General features: G+C 47.2%; 1 protein-coding gene across 3 annotated transcripts in view; it reads left to right on the plus strand.

Annotated features, from left to right (window-relative positions):
- CGN (cingulin) overlaps window positions 1–19,565 on the plus strand; it is a 2,193,661-nt gene that overhangs the window by 449,758 nt on the left and 1,724,338 nt on the right. For all 3 annotated transcript variants that reach the window (XM_069650469.1, XM_069650484.1, XM_069650476.1), the window contains exon 4: window positions 369–438. In XM_069650469.1, coding sequence (XP_069506570.1) covers window positions 369–438 — 70 coding nt within the window. The remainder of the gene's footprint in view (window positions 1–368; window positions 439–19,565) is intronic.

The raw sequence follows: 19,565 nt of genomic DNA on the forward strand, positions 1-19,565 counted from the left end.
GAAAAACTGCATGCATCAAAGAGCTTTCTATAGAAAAACGTTTTTTTAACAAAGTTGTCAGCTGGTTTACAGGCATATATTTGCAAATGTAACTTTGAGAATTAAGAATTGTGCTTCAATTGTCAGGCAAACACCCTTTCTCCATCCTCAAAATAACGTCAATCTTGGAGTCTTCCTTGAACATTTTGTACAAGAATGCCTGCTTAACAAAGATGAAAACGAAACCATTTTGTTGGAAATATTTTTTTTTAGAACGTTGACATTATGTTGTGCTCATATACAGGTGTTGTGCCCTCCTTTTGAGTACTGCTGCAAGTGGCTTCACTTCTGGGATTTTTTAATAATTGTTCTTTGTTCACCTTTTATAGCACCACAGAAAGTGAAAGCTCTTTGAAGAGGAAAACGAGCCTTGTGTTTGAGAAGATTAAAGCATTCACGGTGAGGAAGCATTTAGCATCTCCAGTTTTCGATCGGTGAAAAACCCGGCTGTGTGGCGGGTGCAAGATTGCTGTAACTTTGGGATCCACATCCTGACTGGTTTTCTTTTATTTGTCAACTGTACCTTTTATTAAGCCTCAAGTCTGTGGATAAAATTGTACTGTCAATGCTTTCTTTCTGTCCCTTTTCACATAGCAGACATTGGGCCTCATTACAAGTTTGGCGGTAGCTTTGCCAGCTAAATGTTCCTGCACCCGCGTATGGGCAATTACCGGGTCATTATGGCCCCGCTGGACCCGGTAGTTGCCGATTCGCCAGCATCGGAATATATTCTTCCACATTCACATTTGAGCCCAATAGGGCTCAATGGGAAGGGGGAAGCCGGATGCACCTGCACCTTTCCTTAATGGTGCCGGTGCATCCAACATGCTCTGTTCGCGAGTGCTGGTACGCCCGCCAGGCCAGTCCTGGCGGGCAGAAAGGCGCCCGCGAGCAGAACTTGTAGTTTGCCGGTCCGGTAACTACAGTACCAGCAAGCTTACCGGTACCGTAGTTACCGGACTGGCAAACTTGTAATGAGGCCCATTGATTGACAACAAGCGCGACCAGGGAATCGGATTCACAAAGAGCTTTTTTTAATAAAGATGTACAGGATTGGCGAAAATAATCAAATGGCCAGATTCTAAAATAATTTTTTGGCACAAGTGACGTGTGCTAGCGCATCTCCTCACTTGTGCCAAAAAAGAGCAGCCCAATTCTCAAAGGGCATCTGAATGAGCATATGTTAGATGCGCTCATTTAGATGCCATTTTTCCCCCCTCTTTGCGCAAATAAGGGGGCTTATTATTAAAAGCGCATACTGTTTGTGAATTCTGGATGTGCTTTTAAATGTGCAGAAACGAGGGTCATCCCGCCCCTGTTTGGAACAGGCGCAGGGGAGGAGCAAATCATGAGCAGGACATTTGTGAACCTGTCACACTTGCATAATCCATCCCCCCAAACAGTGTTTTTTTTTTCTTTGAGCAGAGTGTTATTGTCAAATGCTCTCTCAGCAAAATCACGTGGTCCTGAACTCCTGTAATAACTTAGTGTTGGGAACAGGGGGTTCTTTGCGCCACTGTCTAGACCTTCCTGAAATGCTCAGGTTATATTTGAGAATAAGGTGGTCTGAGCATTTCAGAAAGTATTCAAATACTATGCACTTCTTTCATTTGCTCTACCATATGAGAATCTGGCCCATAGTGTCTGAATTAAATTAAAGGTTGTCATGGTGGTGGTTCTCCTCGGAGGAGTAGTGGTCTGTATAAACCTATCCAAAGAAAGTGTGTCACATGAAAGTAAAAGTTTCTTACAAATGTTCTGCCAGTGCTGTCCCCTGGCAAATCCACACAATAAATCGTGAGGAGCTCACAGTGCTTGATTTGAATGGGTTCACGCAGCCGATTTCCCGCAACTCTTGGGGGGGCAGCGGAGGGTCTCTTCTTCTGTTGTTCTAGGACCAGGTTTAAAGGTTCCTGCAACCTTTTCCCCCACAGTACCCCGTGTCTTTCCTCCTAGTTTCTCACTCCCAAGAGTCAGCTATGTACTTCGAACCTGTGGGTGGATTCTGAAAGGGATGCTGTGAGAGGTGGGCCTTGCATGATGGTTTGGAGACATGGAATGACAGATGGGCGGCCCTAAAGCTAGACGGGGTCCTCGCTAGATTCCCCACTTCCTTCCACCCTGTCTGGGTTCTGCTCCTCCCAACACCTGCTTCAATCCTTCTCTACCCCCTGGTGTCAACTCCTGTTTAGCGGCTACAAAGCTTTTTCCTCAGCCACCTTTCTAGGAGTAACCCTATTTGTATTTGGGTCCACTACCTTCGCTTCACCAGAACATCCCTCTACACCGCTCTGTACTCCTCCCTTCCCCCCCTCGCCTAGTCCTTTACAAGACTTAATTTCCATCTCTTCATTTCCTTCACTTCTTCCTGAAGGTTACCTCAGTTTCCCCCTCACTTCTTTCTGACAGCTCCTCTTTAAACTTATGGAAGTTTCTCCACCTCATACTTCTACGTCTCGTCTTCTTTCCTCCATATTTGATGGGCATCCCTTGCTAGGGACGGGAACAGAAACGTTTTCCCCCACAAAAAAGAGCATTTCCCCTTTAGGTTTAAGGCAAGCAAAGTTGCAGCCACGGGCGTGTGACCGCTCTGCCGACCTCACCCCTCCGCCACCTCACATCATTCCTCTTTTCCACGTCAACCAGAGTGGACCTGTTCTCACAGTGCTAGTGGTTAAGTTTTCAATTGTAATCCAGCAGACAAAATGGCACCAACCACGGAGGGGGCATGTGGGCCTCAGTTATAGGGCATGCAGGCCCCTACTCCCTTGAGACCAATTTTAGACTTTACCCCTAGGGTTGAATGGTCACCCATGCACACTGCACAGATGGCTGGTGCACAGCATACCCGGTGCCTTCCGTGTCGGAGAGATCCACTGAGGCGAATTAAATTCCAGCCAGGCAAGGACGTTATACGCTCCTCGTACCAACACATAAATCTACGGTGGTCGGCCAAGCCCCTTATGCATGTGAAAAATGCTTGTTCGAGAAGTTCATGACACTAATGAAGTCCAAGCAAATGTTAGGTATACTGAAAAACCTGTTTAAGGCGTTACTCCCACAGGTGCCAATACAACCTGCACTGGTGCAAGCTCCAATACCCTAGCAAATAGCAGATCAGCCACGACCAGTCAGACACAAATTCTGGCCCACACAAATTCATCTACCAACGGTGGCTCCTTCCTCAGCATCGCCAGTTGTACCCTTGTTACCAGTGATGGGGCCTAAAGTAACTCATCAAGAAGCTGGGCAAACCCACAATAAATGGATCCAGCAATGAGTTCCAGGGGCATCAAGACACAGGACGACAATGATGAAACTGAGACATCTTCTTCGACCAAGGTCTTCCATGACCGCAAGGCAGGGTTGGCAGAGTTTTTGGGGGTTCTGCTTCCATAACATGAGCTGCCAGAAACTGAGCTGCTGGCAGGGGTGCTCAGGTTATGGGCGACTAGCAAATCAGACCTACCACTGCAAAAGGCTGTGGAAGCTCTGGTAAAGAAGATGTGGACCAAACTGCACACCATGCAGCCAGTTAACAAATGGCTCAATGGCAAATATTGTCAGGTGGAAGGGGAGACCATTCTTTTATTGGGCCACCTGCAGCCACACTGATCAGTCATAGCTGCAGCGTCTATGTATTCAAAGCCGCAAGCCTCTTCCAAATCTGTGTCAGCTACTGCCTTTCTACACTCAGTGGAGGATAAAACTCACAAGATATTTGAAAAAAGCAGTACCTTAATTCTGGCCTACATTTACGACAGGCGAATGCAGACACCATGCTTGCAGCAGCCAATCAGAAACTCTGGAGAGAGATCGGACTTCCTACCAGATCTGCCTCTGGAAAGCCGGTCTGGCGGAGGCTAAAGTAAATGCGCAGGACTCAATGGAATCCGCTGTTGCCCATATAGACACAGCTGGGCGGGGAATCTATGTTGCGACAGACATGCGTTGCACAGCGTGGATGCGCGCCACTTGATTTAATGCTGATGTCCAAGATTGCATTCTGGACCTCCCTTTCCAAGGTGTGGACTTGTTCCACTCGTTTACAACTGAGAAGCTCACCAAGAAAAAAAGCGAGCTCCTGGATAGCCAAGTCTCTAGCTATTCTAGCGATACCGGCTGCAAAGAGTCACCCAGACTCAGAGCAGATTTGAGCACAGACCCAGATCCTTTGGGGGATTCAGGGGATTTCAGGATCGGAGGGCTCGGCAGCCATAAAGGTCACCCATCCTACATAGATTAACGCTCTACACTAAAGGTTTTTTTCCAGTCCCCCGCCTCAGATACCAAGAAACAATGATGGGGGGAGGGGGGTCTCCAGTGGATGGAGCAGGCTGGCCCTCCACGATATGTACTGGTGTCATCCAGTACATATCGTGGAGGACCTCCCTCCCCCTCCTCCCTCCCCCCCCAGCCCCCCACTACTTCAGATCTGATCATGAGCACTGCTGGCAGAGATTGCTTCTCTTGTGCAGGGCAATGCAGTGGCGGAGGTCCCACACTCGCAGAGAGGCTCTGGTTTTTGTTCCAGGATTTTCACCATACAGAAAAAGAACCAGGCGGGCCTGACAGTGGCTCTCGATCTCACCTACCTCAACCTTTCTCTTCCTCTCCAGAAATTCATGATGGTGACGCTGGCGCATATAGTGGAAGCACTGTGCGGGGGAGATTGTATGTGCTCCCTGGACCTAAATGATGCGTACTTGTTCATCCCTATCTGGCAACCTCATAGGCAGTTTCTCAGATTTTCTGTTTGTGCATTTATATAGCGCTACAAACCCTCAGGAGTATATTCCCAACTCGGGACAGAATCACAGCGATTCTAGCGGCTACCAGCCATTTCCTCAACAGGACGGAAACCTCAGCTTGTTGGTACCAGCACCTGCTAGGGATCATGGCCGCATGTATTCTGGCAGTCCCTTATGCCAGATTGAGAATTAGGAGAATCCAGATGCACCTGGCAGAGAATTGGAGTCAGTAGTGAGGATCACAGTTAAGAGTGTGCATTACCACGGAGTTGATACTGGACCTTTGGTGGTGGTGGTGGGACAAACGCAATTTGACGGGGGTGGCGAGCTCCGTTTGCACAACCAGTGCCATCAGTGTTGATCACCACAGACTCGTCATTAGAAGGCTGCGGGAGTGGGCGGAGGCTACTGCCCTAGACAGCTTCTCAGTGTACGGGACTTCATCCAGCTAGGACAGGGAGAAGCATATACATGTGTTGGAGCTTGCAGCTGTGCAACTAGCCCTCTGAGCCTTTCTACTCTACCGTGTATCAAGGACAAAGCCGTCATCACCGGGACGTACAACTCAACAAACCCTCCCCTCTCCCTTCTGCAGGTTAACAATACAGATCTGGGACTTGGCCATTTCTTACAAGATTCACTTGTTAGACATTCCCCTTCCTGGCAAGGGCTCAGGTTAGGAGCAGACAGCTACAAGTGGGAGATATGCCTGGAGGTCCTGCAAGCACAGTTCCAGGCCTAGGGACACCCTAGAGTGGATCTATTTGCCACAGTGGGCAACAAGAGATGCACACAGTTTTTGTCTTGGATGGACAGGGGAAAAGCAATCTCTGGGAAACGCTCTCCAGATGTAATGGGACGATCTGTGGGGTTATGCATTTCCTGGTCCAAAAGGTACTATGGAAGGTCAAGGACTCAGTGGGACTCCAAGTGGTGCTGGTGGTTCCCCAGTGGCGTTCCAGAATATGGTACTCCAAACTAGTGCACCTGCCCGTGACAGGGCTCCATCTCCTCACTTAGCAGGAAGGAGAAGTGGTTCATCCAGTGCCGGGAATGCTAGCCCTCGCAGCTTGTTTCCTGAGAACCTAACATTACGTCATCTGGGATTACCAGAAGACAACCTGGCAATCATTAAAAATGCAAGGAAGGACTCCACCAGAAGCCAGTACAAACGTAAATGGACGCGCTTTTGCGTGTGAGCTAAGGACAACAACTCCAACACTGTCTCGTGCTAGCTTGATCAGGTCTTATATTTTTCAGCGCACCTAGCACAATCCAAAGTGCAAGTGGACAAGTGCCTGACTTAGCTTACGGCCATAGGGGCTTACAGAAATTCAGACTCGTTTTTTTTTAACATCCAACCCGTTAGTGAAACAACATTTCCAAGGCCTAGCAAGGTTATAACCTCCAATTAAACAGCCTCATCCAGTCTGGGATCTTTGTGGTACTGACGGCGCTAGCACATAGACCATTTGAGCTGATGACTTCAGTGGAGTTGACTAGTCACGCTAAACACTGCCCTACTAGTGGGCTGCACATCAGCATGCAGGGTTAGTGAAATACAGGCCGTTGTAGCTTCAGAATCATGCACTACTTTTCAGAGATATGATGTTGCTGAGAACCCACCCAAAATCTTTGCCAAAGTTTGTGTAAGCATTTCACTTGAACGAGGAAATAGTGCTACCTACATTCTTTCCTAATCCTCAGTCAGAAGCTGAAAGATCGCTAAACTTCTTGGATGTAAGAAGAGCGCTAAAATGTTATCTCTGTAGAACAAAGTTGGTTCGTAAAACGGACACTTTGTTTGTCATATTTGGGGGATCTCTGCTGCGTACACAGACCTCCAAAGCATATATAGTTAGATGGATGGTGGCCGCCATCTCAGAAGCGTACAAACTGCAGAACAAACAGTGCCCAGCCAACATGCATGTACATGCGGTCAGAGCTAAGGCAACCGAAGTAGCCTTTCCGAGGCACGTGCCATGCCATGACATGGGCTTCCCCGTCCGCCTTGTTTGTTTTATTATTTATAATGCGCAACATACCCTAAGGTAACAGAGCGCAGCAGTTACATGAATGTGCGAAGCTTAGTTATAGAGGAGTCAAAAATTACAAAGTTACATGCAAACATCACTGCTTGGACAGCAGCGCCATGTCTGATTCAACGTTTGCCAGACAGTGTTGAAAAAACTTTTTGCAGCATAAGATATAGCCGCTCTCCTCCCTAAGTGCTTTCATCCGTCGTAATTGCCCATCCGGTGCGGAGTAAAGGGGACGGACGCAGGAGTAATTCAAGGTGATACGCACTGTAGTGACTAACATACCCCTAATCCAATGTCCCCTTTCCTACATATGACCCACTCCGCCTGCCCCTTTCAAAGTAAATTGTCAGGTTCACATCAGCTGGCTGACGCATTAAAGGGGGACTGCCGTGAGGCTCTGGAGTGCAGGGTCGGCGAAGCGCTCACGCGCCTTTGTCCACGCCCCTGCGTGCCTTAAATTTAAAGGGGAAATGCTCTTTTTTTGTGGGGAAAAAGGTACCATTCCTGTCCCTAGCAAGGGACACCCATCAAATATGGAGATAAAGGGACTATGGACTAGGAGTACATTGGTCACTACAGTGAGTAACTTTTAAGTTCAACACTTCGTCAATCAACTCTGCTTTACTTATCTCTATTTTGTTCTTTCCTTTATCTATCATTGCTTTATTCGTGCACCAACTGTCTCTTCTCCACCATCAAGCCTTTGGGTCCCCTCTTCCTCCTTTTGGCCTCCTGTGTTGCTATCTTAAGATATTCAAGTTCTCTTCCAAGTCTCCCAACTTCCTCATCCCTTTCGGCACCTTCTTCATCCCTTGAGAATCTTTCCTCACAACCCCTATCACTGACATTTTCTGAACCATCACGCAGCCCACTACGTCTCTTTATTGTCCACATTTCTGGTCTGCCTTTAGCCAGCCTCCATTTACCCAGCGTCCTATGTCATCCTTGCAGTCTCTTTTCTCTTCCCTACCTCAGTCTTTTGGGTCTCTCCTCCAGCCTCCTGTCTTCTGCTCCTCTCCGCCGCAGGCTCCAGGGGCTCTGCTCCAGTACCCTACCTTGAGCCAGCACCGAATGAGCTTTTGCTCCTACCTCCACCCCCATTGACTGGGCGATTGAGATTTTTGGGGCTTTGGACCCTCCTTCCAGCCTCCCTCTAGCGGAATCGTAATCTGGTGTGGTAGATGGAAAGGAGATTGGCTGCCAGGCTTTGCCTCTGGGGGATGGCTTAGACTCAGGGTTGTCCAACGCCAGGCATTGAGGGCCAAAATCCCGACACGTTTTCAGGATATCCCTCAATAATAGTCCTGAGAAAAATGTGCGTACATTTAGAATCATTGCATGCAAAGTTCTCATGAATATTGTGGGATAGCCTGCAAACCCATCAGGATTCCGGCATTTGAGGCCTGCAGTTGGACAACTGTGGCTCAGAGACCTGGTGTGGGATTTAGGGTTGGCTTGTCCTTCCCCCTGGCTGGTCCTTCTGCCTATCAAACCCTGGTCCTGTCTCCCAACATTTCTCTGTGATCGGGGAACTCTGGTGTGCTGCAGTGGAATAGGGAACTTGGGAGTTGGAGTTTTCTGGGCCTGATTGGGTCCCCTCATCTCTGGCAGCTTCAGGAACAGCTTTGGGAACTGCAGCTGGTGCTTTAGAATGCTGTCTGTCTCAGGGATACCTTGTTCTAGCTCAGGTCCCCTTCTTAGATTAGTTGTATTCTGGAGCCATTTCAGCCCTAGCGCAAGTGGAGCCAAGTGCACCTGCTCAGATGGCGCTTTGGGATTGCTGCTGTCCTAAAGCAGCAGGAGTCTCTATAATTATCCTGCGATAGTGCTCCGGTCTTCCCTCCATGGGAGGATAACTGCTGGGAGCTGGGGTCCAGCCCTGGGACGCTCCCAATGCTAACCCTAGGCTCACCCTCACCCTCACATCGCGTGTGGCCTCTGCCCCTCCTTGACAAGCCCACCATCCACCAATGTGGTCAGGCAGAGCACTTGGTTACAGCGTGTATATAATTTGCAATGTTTTGGAATTTGTGCAAGACTGATGGTAATATAACTCGCCTGCATACCCCTCCTTCTCAAAAGGGTTCTCTTTCCCTTAGCAGCTGGCAGTCCTCGGGTTCTGGAGGAGAGTTTGATGAATGAGGCTTCCCAGAGGATTGTCTAAGGTGTTAATACATTGTTGCCTTAACCCTTAACTAGGGAACCCTTGCTCTTGAATCAAAGAATCTGCAGACCGCATTAGTGACTCTCGCGACATACCTCTGGCACTTCTTCTTTCGGCTCTTTCTTCCTCTATGAACCCCATCAACACCCAAACTTCCCCACCTCAGGCTTGACCTCTTTGCCAAACTGTGTTGCTTGAACTTCTTAGGACATCACACAAACCATTGTTTGCAATTTGTTTGCTCATCTTTGAAATTCTGCTAGAAATGTCCTAAACTACATCCAATGTTCCCCATCCCCAAGGTTCAGCTCTCCACCCGGCTAATTATTTGGTCTTCTCCAGTTAGTACTCAAGCTATATACTTTTGTTTAGGAAACCATTTTGTTCAATGAACATTAAAATGAAAGGGAATTATTGCTATTATAGCACACACTGTAATTGCTCTCACATTTGGATATTTGGCTTGGGTTTGATCTGTAAGATTTTTTTGTCAGGTTAGGTTTCAACAGGGGCACTTATATTATTCTCCCTAATGCAAAGGTGAATGATGCAAGGCATTGAGTATTATTTTTTTTTTAAATGATCACTTTTCACAAACATACTTTTTATACAGGTTGATCCATATACGACAAGGTAGGTGAAAACATCTTAATTACATACTATCTGAATGCTGCTTAACTGTGCTTCAGCACAAGATCAAGATAAAGGCAGAAGTGCACAGATCGATGGGCATGGGAAGAACTAAGGATTACAAGTAGACAAGATTGCTGGTCCGATAGCACAGCGAGTAGAGCGCTCACTTTGACATCCGTGCAGAGCCTGCTGACTCGGGTTCGAATCCCGGCAGGGCCAAACTCATCCTTTCATCCTTCCGAGGTCAATAAATGAACACCACACAATGTGGGTAATAATAAGCAGCACTCAGATACCTGAGGGTTCGTACCGCTATATGAATGCTAAATTATTAAATTATTATTATTATTGTCATTTAATCAGTCTGGATGAAGGAACAGCAGGTCTTTTTTGCATGTGACACGTGGTTACCAGTAGATAAGGTTGTGCATGGTTAGCAAGGCAGCAACAAGCTAGCAAGGCAATATTTTATCTGAGGCAAAGGGCTTAATATGAGTTTTTAATGTTATGTTAAACATTTGAAATTATAAGCTCGCTATTCCCTTTATTAAATGAATCCTTTCAAATTATAACTGATTAAGCCTTCTTAGATCAATCTCACTGTGCTTACTACTGAGTAGCATAGCCTCCTTTCTGCATATACATATGTTGTCTGGCTAAGTCTGAGGTCTGTGCAACCCTTAGACTGTTGTTCTGCTCACCCTCTAACCAAACTGTGTAGGAATTGCCTACTCCCCTTACATGCCCAGAAAAGCATCTAAAAAAATGTGGTGGTGGTATACTTTATAGCTCTTGGCTGGGCCTTGCGTGCCACCTCTACTCTGCCATTACTACACTTCCTTCAGTTGTGTTTCCTGGAGAGTAATCTGTTTATCGGGGATCTCTTCAAACAACCTCTTCATCGGATCTCAATTATAGCAGACTTGTCTGAGTATGGCTGGGGAGTTCACTGTCGGGACATCAGTCTTCCACCCTATGGGGACCTTTTGGACAAGTATTTCTTTTAGCGCCAACGTCTTTTCAACCTCCCATTCCAGGAAATGTGGTTCAGGTGGTTTTGGACGACATTGCCACTGTCTTTTAACTAAACCAGCAGGGAGGCACTTGGACCTTGACGCTCTGCAATCTAACAATAAAGAACTGGAACAGAGTACTTCTTCAGCTGACCATTCAGGCAGTGCAATTGCAGAGAGCAAAACGCCTCAAAGTGGATGCTCTCAGCAGATTCCATCAGGCACCACAAGAGTGAATGCTAATACCGGAGTGGTGCAACTAATCAAGGGTATTTGTCTCTTCTCCCCAAGGTGGAACCTCACCCTTTGAGGCTAGGGAGGTGAGTCTGCTCAGCAAGACCTTCCCTAGGGATCTGGGCAAGTGGGATCTCACTGGGAGAGATTCCCACTTCGGGCACAAGGACTCCTGTTCCTGTGAGGAACCTCCTAGACCATGCACCATAGTGGAGTCAATGGCTCTGCATCATTAACACTGTTATTGCTGCTGAAGGAGGAGCGCGTTTACGGCAATCACTTTTCTTTTTGCTGTTCTCCCGAGGAACACTGTGTACGGTGCCTTTAAGGATTGCCCTGCTGTGTTGACACGCCTTCCAGGAAGTAAAGGATACAAATTGCGCAACGTCCGCCCTTGTGGCGTGAAGCCTGATAGTGGAATCAAGGGCGCTGCATCACTAACGCTGTTTTTGCTGTTTGTGCTGCGTGCTAAGGGAACGTGGATGGTTCATGTTTCAATGATGAATAGTCAACACTGAAGCCCCCAGAAAGTCATCGGAAGTAGAGGAGGAGTCTGTGTGCTGGGATCCTGTGAAGACATTATTCAAACTCATTACAGGTGCGGACAAGTGGTCGTTTGTGGTCCGTTGTGGGCAGGAGTAAAGAGTCTGCCCTACCTGTTGGAGCCGGTGGAGGAGGAGGAGGAGCCTGCAACCCGACCCAGCACCAAGAACCCAAAGGGCCCACTCCTGCGTCAGCGGACTGTAAGTGGTGCGCAAGTGGTGTTGACGGTCTCTACGCCGTGCAGGACACCGATGGGGCGGCGAGTCAGTCCCCCCCCCAACTTCAGACCAACCGGAGGACTTGGGTAATCCATCGACCAAGAATAACCCCATCCAAAAGCCCTGGGATCAGATTACAGAGAGCCGGAATGATTCTAATGCGGCGGAAACATCTCTGAGGAAAATCAGTCTCGAGGGATGACCGATTCAACTGTTATCACTGACTTCCCTCCCTTCATATTGTCTCAAATTAGAACCCCACAAGAGGCAACTCAGGACCGCCAAATCATAGATGAACAGGCAAACCGGCTCAAACTAGCCGCATTGGGTCTCACGCCTCCGCAGATCCCTTCCACCCTGGGTGCAGAACAATCAGGAGCCTGCCAACTAAACCTGAATGCCCAACTGGATCAAGGGGGCATTTGTACTGAAAGCATTACTGTGAAAGAATGTAAGGACTACTCTGAACCCAACAAGGCCCCTGATTGGGAGGATGAAATTTGGGAAAACTCGTCTGACCTTCCTAGATCCACTCCCCCATGTATTGATTTGATCAAGGAGCATTTTAAGGCCCCATTAGAGCTCCCTAATGCTCAACATGGTACACCCGAGGATGCCTGCCAGAAGGACCGCCAACAAACACCTCATACCGAGACCCTAGCCCCGATAGCAGTAGTCCCTTTATCCTATGTCCCCCCAAAGGAGCCCCCGGAGTTAGGAACACCTCTACCGTCAAATGCATGTCTGGTCAATAAATTGATTCAAGACATCTCGAATCTCACGGGGAGAATTATGTCTGAAAAAAGGAGAAGCCTATCCTTCATCATGGAGAAAATTGCAGCCCTCGAAGAAACGCCATCGAGCCTCCATTCCTCGACCGCAACTACCCAAGAGGAAAAGCAACCAGATGTTGAAATGAGAGAATGGGGGGGGATCTAGAAAGTCAACCTGTATCTAGTCGGGACAAAGATCCTCCTTGTTTGATGTTTGATGAAATCTTGTTGCCGAAAATCAGCAAACTTTGTAGTAAAGGACGGATGGACGATTTCATCCATACCCAAAATGTAGTGATGGTGGCACTCAACATTGCAATCGCTCAATTTCTAAAACTATATGAGAACATCAATGATTCACTGAATTCGGTCCATGCATCAAACCTACACGTGAAGGAGCAGGTAAACGACCTGATCAGTTTTGTGAACAAACTGGATGTAAGAACAGAAAAGGAATCAAAACTCTTGCAAGTGGCAAAATCGTCTGTGACCTGGCGCGCCAGGAGTCAAACGACAAACAACTACTCATGGAGGCTATTTTGGAGAACCATAAGTGGATTAGGAAAACCAAAGTCCAAGAGCTCCCTGCGTATGTATTAATTAGCTGACCAACACGGGAAGCCTTTGCCTAATTCTCCAGCCACCAAGACAAACCCGAAACAAAGCAAGGGTCCTATGATTTTAATTAAAGGACAAGTTGGCTCGGGGACAAAAAAGAAGCCATGTAATGCTAAAGTGGGCGCGAAGGGACCTAAACCAAGCTACTCGCTGTTCCAAGTCCCAAACCAAATGATTCACCCCGCAATAGTGACTGCTGAATGCACTCCACCATTAGTCCTCCCGACCCCTTCCCAAAAGAAAACCGAAAAACAAGCCATAAAAGGAAAAGCAACTGGTTCTCGAGCATTTTTAAGGAATATACACACTCCGCCCAGAGACGAAATTATTCCACCAGCAAAAAAGCTGAGAATAGAAATAAAACTTAACCAAAAAACGCATGACCACCCGCATCTGGACCAGGCCCAAAGGGGGACATACAAATGTGTTCAAGGATCAGTCGTGGACCTGGATTCTCCGTATTGCCTGAGCGACCTGATAGGAATAATCAAAACTCCTCAGGAGGAGGAGTCCTGGAAGAACATCAGCTTGACAGACTGGCAAGTAATAGACATATGTTCAACCTAGGCAGACAAGAAGGAACGACCGACTAAGGATAAAAATATACCCGAAAAAACTGAGAAAAGAAGGTCGGACCATAAGAAGCAAGTCCTGGGCAAAAGATTGCCGTTAAAGACTGGAAAACCAAACAACCTACTGCGAGAACTGGAGTATAAAAGAACACTGTGAACCAAACACCAACCTCATATAGTAAGACCACCAAATTGGAAGGAAACGGAGTCTCATTCAAAAATCAAGGATTACTCGTCCCCAAAAACCCAGGATCTCCTAAGATGTTTGGAACATCAAAGACAACAAAGACGATCTGAGGGGAAAATGTGCACTAGGTCGACCAATAGGACGGTGAAGGAGAAAGAGTCCGACAGGTCGATGAAAAGGGTTAGATCGGTCAATCCAACCGGACCCCATGAGGAAAAAAATCGTAAAAACCTTTCAAGTTAAATTGGAAAGGCTTGTAAAAGACCAGAAGAAGATCCTTCTGAACAGGAAAAATACATCAATTCTGCTCAACCAGGTGATGGCTTCAGGGAACTTAGAACCTGACCACATAGCAATCATTGAATTTCCAGAAGAATGAAGAACGGATCTTAGCACCCTTCATTTAGATCACAGAAAATTATGGATATGGTGATGAAAACAAAGGATAAGCTGCAGGCCCTGGCTTTTAGGCTCAATATCTTGGAGGCTGGAGAGGGAAAACACTGGAAGACACCTAGGCAAAACCAGACCTCCTCTAAAACCTCATCTCCAATGAATAACTTACCGAAGTATCGGTCAAGGCAATCATCAAACCTGCATTCTAATAAAACTCATCATACGGAACATCCCCGCAGTGTTAGGTCTGGCAAAAACTCAGAGCGCTGACCATCAGAAACCTACTGACAGCACCTTGACCAAGTTAAGGTTTACTGTCGATAATTCAAGACCAAAGGGTAATCGTCCTGGAACAAATGACACTAAACAAGCTCAAGTAGGTAAGAGATCAGTAAAGCTTTACACCCGGTGGGAAAAAATGAAGCAATAGAGCCCGTCGTTGGGAGCAGAAACAAGACCCCTCCTGGCCTCATGGAACACTAGGGGCTTTGGTAGTCTCTATTCCAGGGAATGTGACTTCTTGAGTGAGTTAGAAATGATATGCCTGCAGGTGTCATGGCTAAGGACTAGACAGTTATGTGCGGGTTACCAAGTTTTCATCAACCCTGCACTGAAAGGGCCTTTGGGAAGACCCCGTGCAGGACTTTTGACTCTAATTAAAGAGGATAGCCACCTGCAGGTACGAGCCCATCAAACACCCAATCCATTCACTCAGATGTTGAAATTGGTAAAAAAAACACAGGGAGTGATGAGACCAGACTCCTCTTAATCAACTCATATCGTAGCAGCTTAGACTATGAAACCGAGAAGTACCTCTCAGATATTATGGAAATTATTGACGAGTCCATGCTCGAAGATCCAAACCAGCTAATCCTAATCTGCAGAGATTTTAATCTGAAGGTCCTCGATAAGAGGCCAACTGAAGCAAAGAGCATTTCTGGAACCGTGGGAAAACAGATGGATCACGGAAATGAACATTAGAGAAATGCTAATACTAAACGGACAAAGGGCGACATCCCAGGCGCAGATACTTGGTTTTGTAACCAAAGTAGTGTTTGCTTAGACTATTGCTTTGTGGCAAGAAATACACTCGAGTGGATCGAATCATTCACCATAAAAAAAAAAGCTGACTAGTGACCATGCCCTATTGGAAGTGGAACTTTGATGGAAATCCAGAGGCACACCTTCTAACTATAGACCCAATCAAACTATCATGGGGCACAAATAGACTCAGAATGAAAGCATCTGCCATCCCAAAAAGTGCGATACAACTAGATAACATCAAAAGGTCTAAAAACGCAGTGGAATACAAATGGCTGCTGAAGGAATTCAAACTGAAGAGAGATAAGAATAATATTACAACAATCGTAAGAAAACATGCCTATAACATGGACCTGGTCAAAAGGCGAAGGGAACTGCACGCAGATCAAGAGTCCGTCAAACAAACTCGCCTAATATCAAGGCAAGAGTAAAGCAATGTAAAAAAGTTACAAAAATGGCTAAAATCCACGAAGATCTGGAGAACCCAGGGAGATGCAGAACAGATGCTAGGGGCGATTAGTACCGGCAATACAAGATCCCTATGGGATATTATAAATAAGGGCAAAGACCGCCAGTCGGCCCTAACAATGAGCCAAGTACCAAAGGAAGAGTGGGTGAAGCACTTTACAGCTTTATTTAAAGTGGAAGAAATTGTCATGATGCCTACCCCCGGGCATCAGGACCAAGGCCCTCAGCTCCGGGAGCAGGCATCCAGACATTTGTTTAAACCTCAGCAGCCCCGGCTGGGGGCTGTCTGGGTTCAGTCCTGGCGCCTTAGGCGCCAGGCTCATAGACTTTACTTACCTGATGCAGACCATGCTGCAAAAGAGTCCAAGCCTACATGAGGCCTGGATGGGACTATTTTGTTACAGGGACTATTTTTTACTCGGGCGTGGCTCTAGGGAACTTCTTACCTGGAACTACTTTGGAGGCTATTTAAACCACACCCGAACAGCAGCACATGCTTCGCGTTATTCTGCAACCAGCAGCGTGACGCTCACTGTGCCTGCAGCCAGCAACCAGTCTTCTGCCACGCCCGCGTGCCTGCAGCCAGCATCCAGTCTTCTGCCACGCCCGCCTCGAATCCGGAGCTCCTAGAATAAAGAAGAAAAGGACAAGGTTAGAAAACAAACTTATTTCAAATTCCTCACCTAATTCCGGAACCATTTCATCTCCGGACCTGGAAAGTACATCAGTCCTGCACGCGTCGCTTCGCCTGCTCCAGCACGGCGCCATACTCACCAGTTCTCACAGCATCTTTAGATCTGTCACTGTCCATCATTTCTTCGCCGTAATCCGGCACCTAGGGGACACAAGAAAAAACAAGATGAGCCAAGGGAATCAACAAATACAACCTCTTACCACCATAGACTTACCACCACCGGCGGTATTATTCCATAACCCTCCACATTTTCATATGCCGCATCTGTAAAGAGGGAGAAAAACAACACGTTCACGCATGCAATAGTGACCGGGCAGTGTTGGGCAACACAGACTCTTACCTGAACGCCAGCAGCAGCTACGAGACCTTCCTCTCACAAACTCAGTTGCAACTTAAGGAAGGAAGGTGACAAGAGTTAACATCGGGCACAGTGAACTCTTTGAACTTGATACTTACCAATCCCGCCAGGGACTTCAGTGTCAATACTTACCGGAACTCTCCCAACGCCTTCAAACCAGTGAAGTAACTGGTATCTACGCGCCCCTGCAAGACACGCAGGATGGAGAGCTCATTTTTTACGAACATAAGGTGAGGTTACTATGGGGATAACGGAGGTGATTAGTGGGGGAGAGCGAGAACAGTTGGGAGGCCATCACTAAAACCCACAGGTGGTTAATCCCTGTCTCCACTTGCAGGAAAATACTTATTCGGGTCCAGCAGACAAGACAAGGCGGGCCAGTCCAGACAGTCATCTCTGCACTACGCATCACGTTGAAGGAGACCACAGCTGTCCGGGTCCGATCGACACCCCTGTGGGGTCCAGGTGAGCGTAACAGAACGCAAAGCCTCTCTACAAATACCCACCCGGGTGTTATGGAAACCCTGGAAACCGACCAACTGGCCCAATTATTGGGGCAACTTAGGGCAGAAGTACATGCTGCTCGCCAAGAGACTAATGCCCTCCGGAGAGAACTGATTGTCTCAAAGGAGCGCACGGAAGATCTTGCTAGGCAACTACTGCAAAACCAAGCTGGGCAAACGCCCCTTCCTGGATATGGGGGAAACCCAACCCCTGTTTCATCAAGCAATCCAGTGCAAGTGGTTTTACAAGGAAATATTCCGTTAGCTCCACCCGAACGCTTTGCTGGGGACCCCAAAAGGTTCGCCGTGTTTATGACCCAATGCCGCTTGCACTTTTTATGCAGACCGGGAGCATTTCCAAATGACCAAGCCAAAGTAGCCTTTGTATTGTCATATCTTAGTGGCAGCGCAGCGGATTGGTCCATTCCATTAGTCAACCAGGATGATCCTCTTCTCCGGGATTTTCAGGGTTTTCAAAGGCGCTTTGGAAAAACTATTCGCCAGACACTCACAGGGTCAAGCCCTGGACAACAAACTTTTATCCTTACGACAAGGTAACCAGGATCTGCTAACCTATATTGCAACCTTCAATAGGTTGGTGGTGGAAACCAGGTGGCCGGAGAAAAAACAAATTACATTGTTTCATTGTGGACTTCAGGGAGAACTCAGATGTCTTGGCTCAAGTTGTGAACCCACCTCAGGATTGCACAGAATTTATAGACTTAGTGGTCCAGCTAGACCACCGACTTCAGAACCGAAAGACTGATCGAGCTAAGTTCGAGAACCGGGTATTGGTTAAACCCAACGTTTCCTCCAAAGGAACAGATGCATCTGAACCTATGCAGATCGGGGGGGGTTAAAGGACCCTTAACTCAAAAGGAAAGAGAAAGAAGACGACAGAAGCAGTTGTGTCTATACTGTGGAACCTCAGGACATTTTCTACGGGATTGCCCTACAAAACCACCAAAGAAGGTGGTAGGAGTTGCTGATAAAAGCCAAATAGAGCCTGATTCGGGAAAAGACCACGCCCGACAAGCGTAGAGGTCCGCTTGCCGAGCTTAAAGAAGGACACTCAGACCTTGCATCTGATCATCCCAATGGTCCTACTTGATCCCAGGCAGCCATCACGTATGCACGCAGTAAGGGCATACATAGATAGCGGGGCCGTAGGAAACTATATGGACCACAAATTGGTGTCAAGGATGAATCTACCTCTTTGCAAAAAGACCACTTCGGATGTCATCACCACAGTTGATGGAATTGAGATTGCCTCGGGGCCTGTAACTCATTCCACTACAGAGATGACACTGTTGAGTCAAGATGGGCATCGAGAGACTATTGTGTTTGATCTAATCAAAGCCCCATAGTTCCAGATAATACTGGGGATGCCATGGTTGGAAACCCATAATCCTTGTATAGATTGGCGAGAGAAGAGAATAACCTTCCCGGATTGTGCACACACCTGTTACCCGGAGAAAACTTTGAACAAAGGCCTGGCTACAGTCGTTAACCCAATCGTGCAGTAACCTCAGGAATACCAAGAATTTCAGGATGTTTTTCAAAAAGAACAGGCCAATACATTACCTCCTCACAGATCATACGATTGTCAAATCGACCTACCCGGTGCACAACCCCCATGCGGTAGAATCTATGCCCTCACGGAACCTGAAAATCGTCACCTACGGCAATACTTGGACCAATACCTTGCTAATGGCTTTATTCGTCCTTCCAAGTCTCCTGCATCCTCAGCTTTATTCTTCGTGCCAAAAAAGGAAGGTGACCTTAGAACGTGCATAGATTACTGCGCATTAAATCAGATTACGGTAAAAACTGATACCCATTGCCTCTGATCCCCGAATTACTAGACCAAGTAAAGGATGCTTGTATCTACACTAAGTTAGATCTCCGAGGGGCATATCATCTGGTACGTGTCAAGAAAGGCGACGAATGGAAGACTGCCTTTTGCACCAAGTACGGATTATTTGAATATCAGGTGATGCCCTTCGAGTTGTGCAATGCACCAGCAGCCTTCCAGTATTTTATGAACGATGTCCTTTGTGAACTCATTGACGTCTGTGTCGTCGTATATATAGATGTTATTCTAGTGTACTCCTCCTCAGAATCAGACCATGTTAAGCATGTGCGTGCCGTCCATGAGAAACTACGCCAGCACAAGTTATATGCAAAATTGGAAAAATGTGTTTTTCATGCTACGGAAGTTGAATTTCTTGGATTTATCCTGACTCCAAAAGGAGTCCGAATGGACTCTCGAAAAGTGGACGCAATTCTCAAGTGGCCATCACCCAGTTCAGTCAAAG

This window comes from Ambystoma mexicanum, chromosome 1p, assembly GCF_040938575.1.
Source record: "Ambystoma mexicanum isolate Mex_15411 chromosome 1p, UKY_AmexF1_1, whole genome shotgun sequence".
Classification (NCBI taxonomy): Eukaryota; Metazoa; Chordata; class Amphibia; order Caudata; family Ambystomatidae; genus Ambystoma; species Ambystoma mexicanum.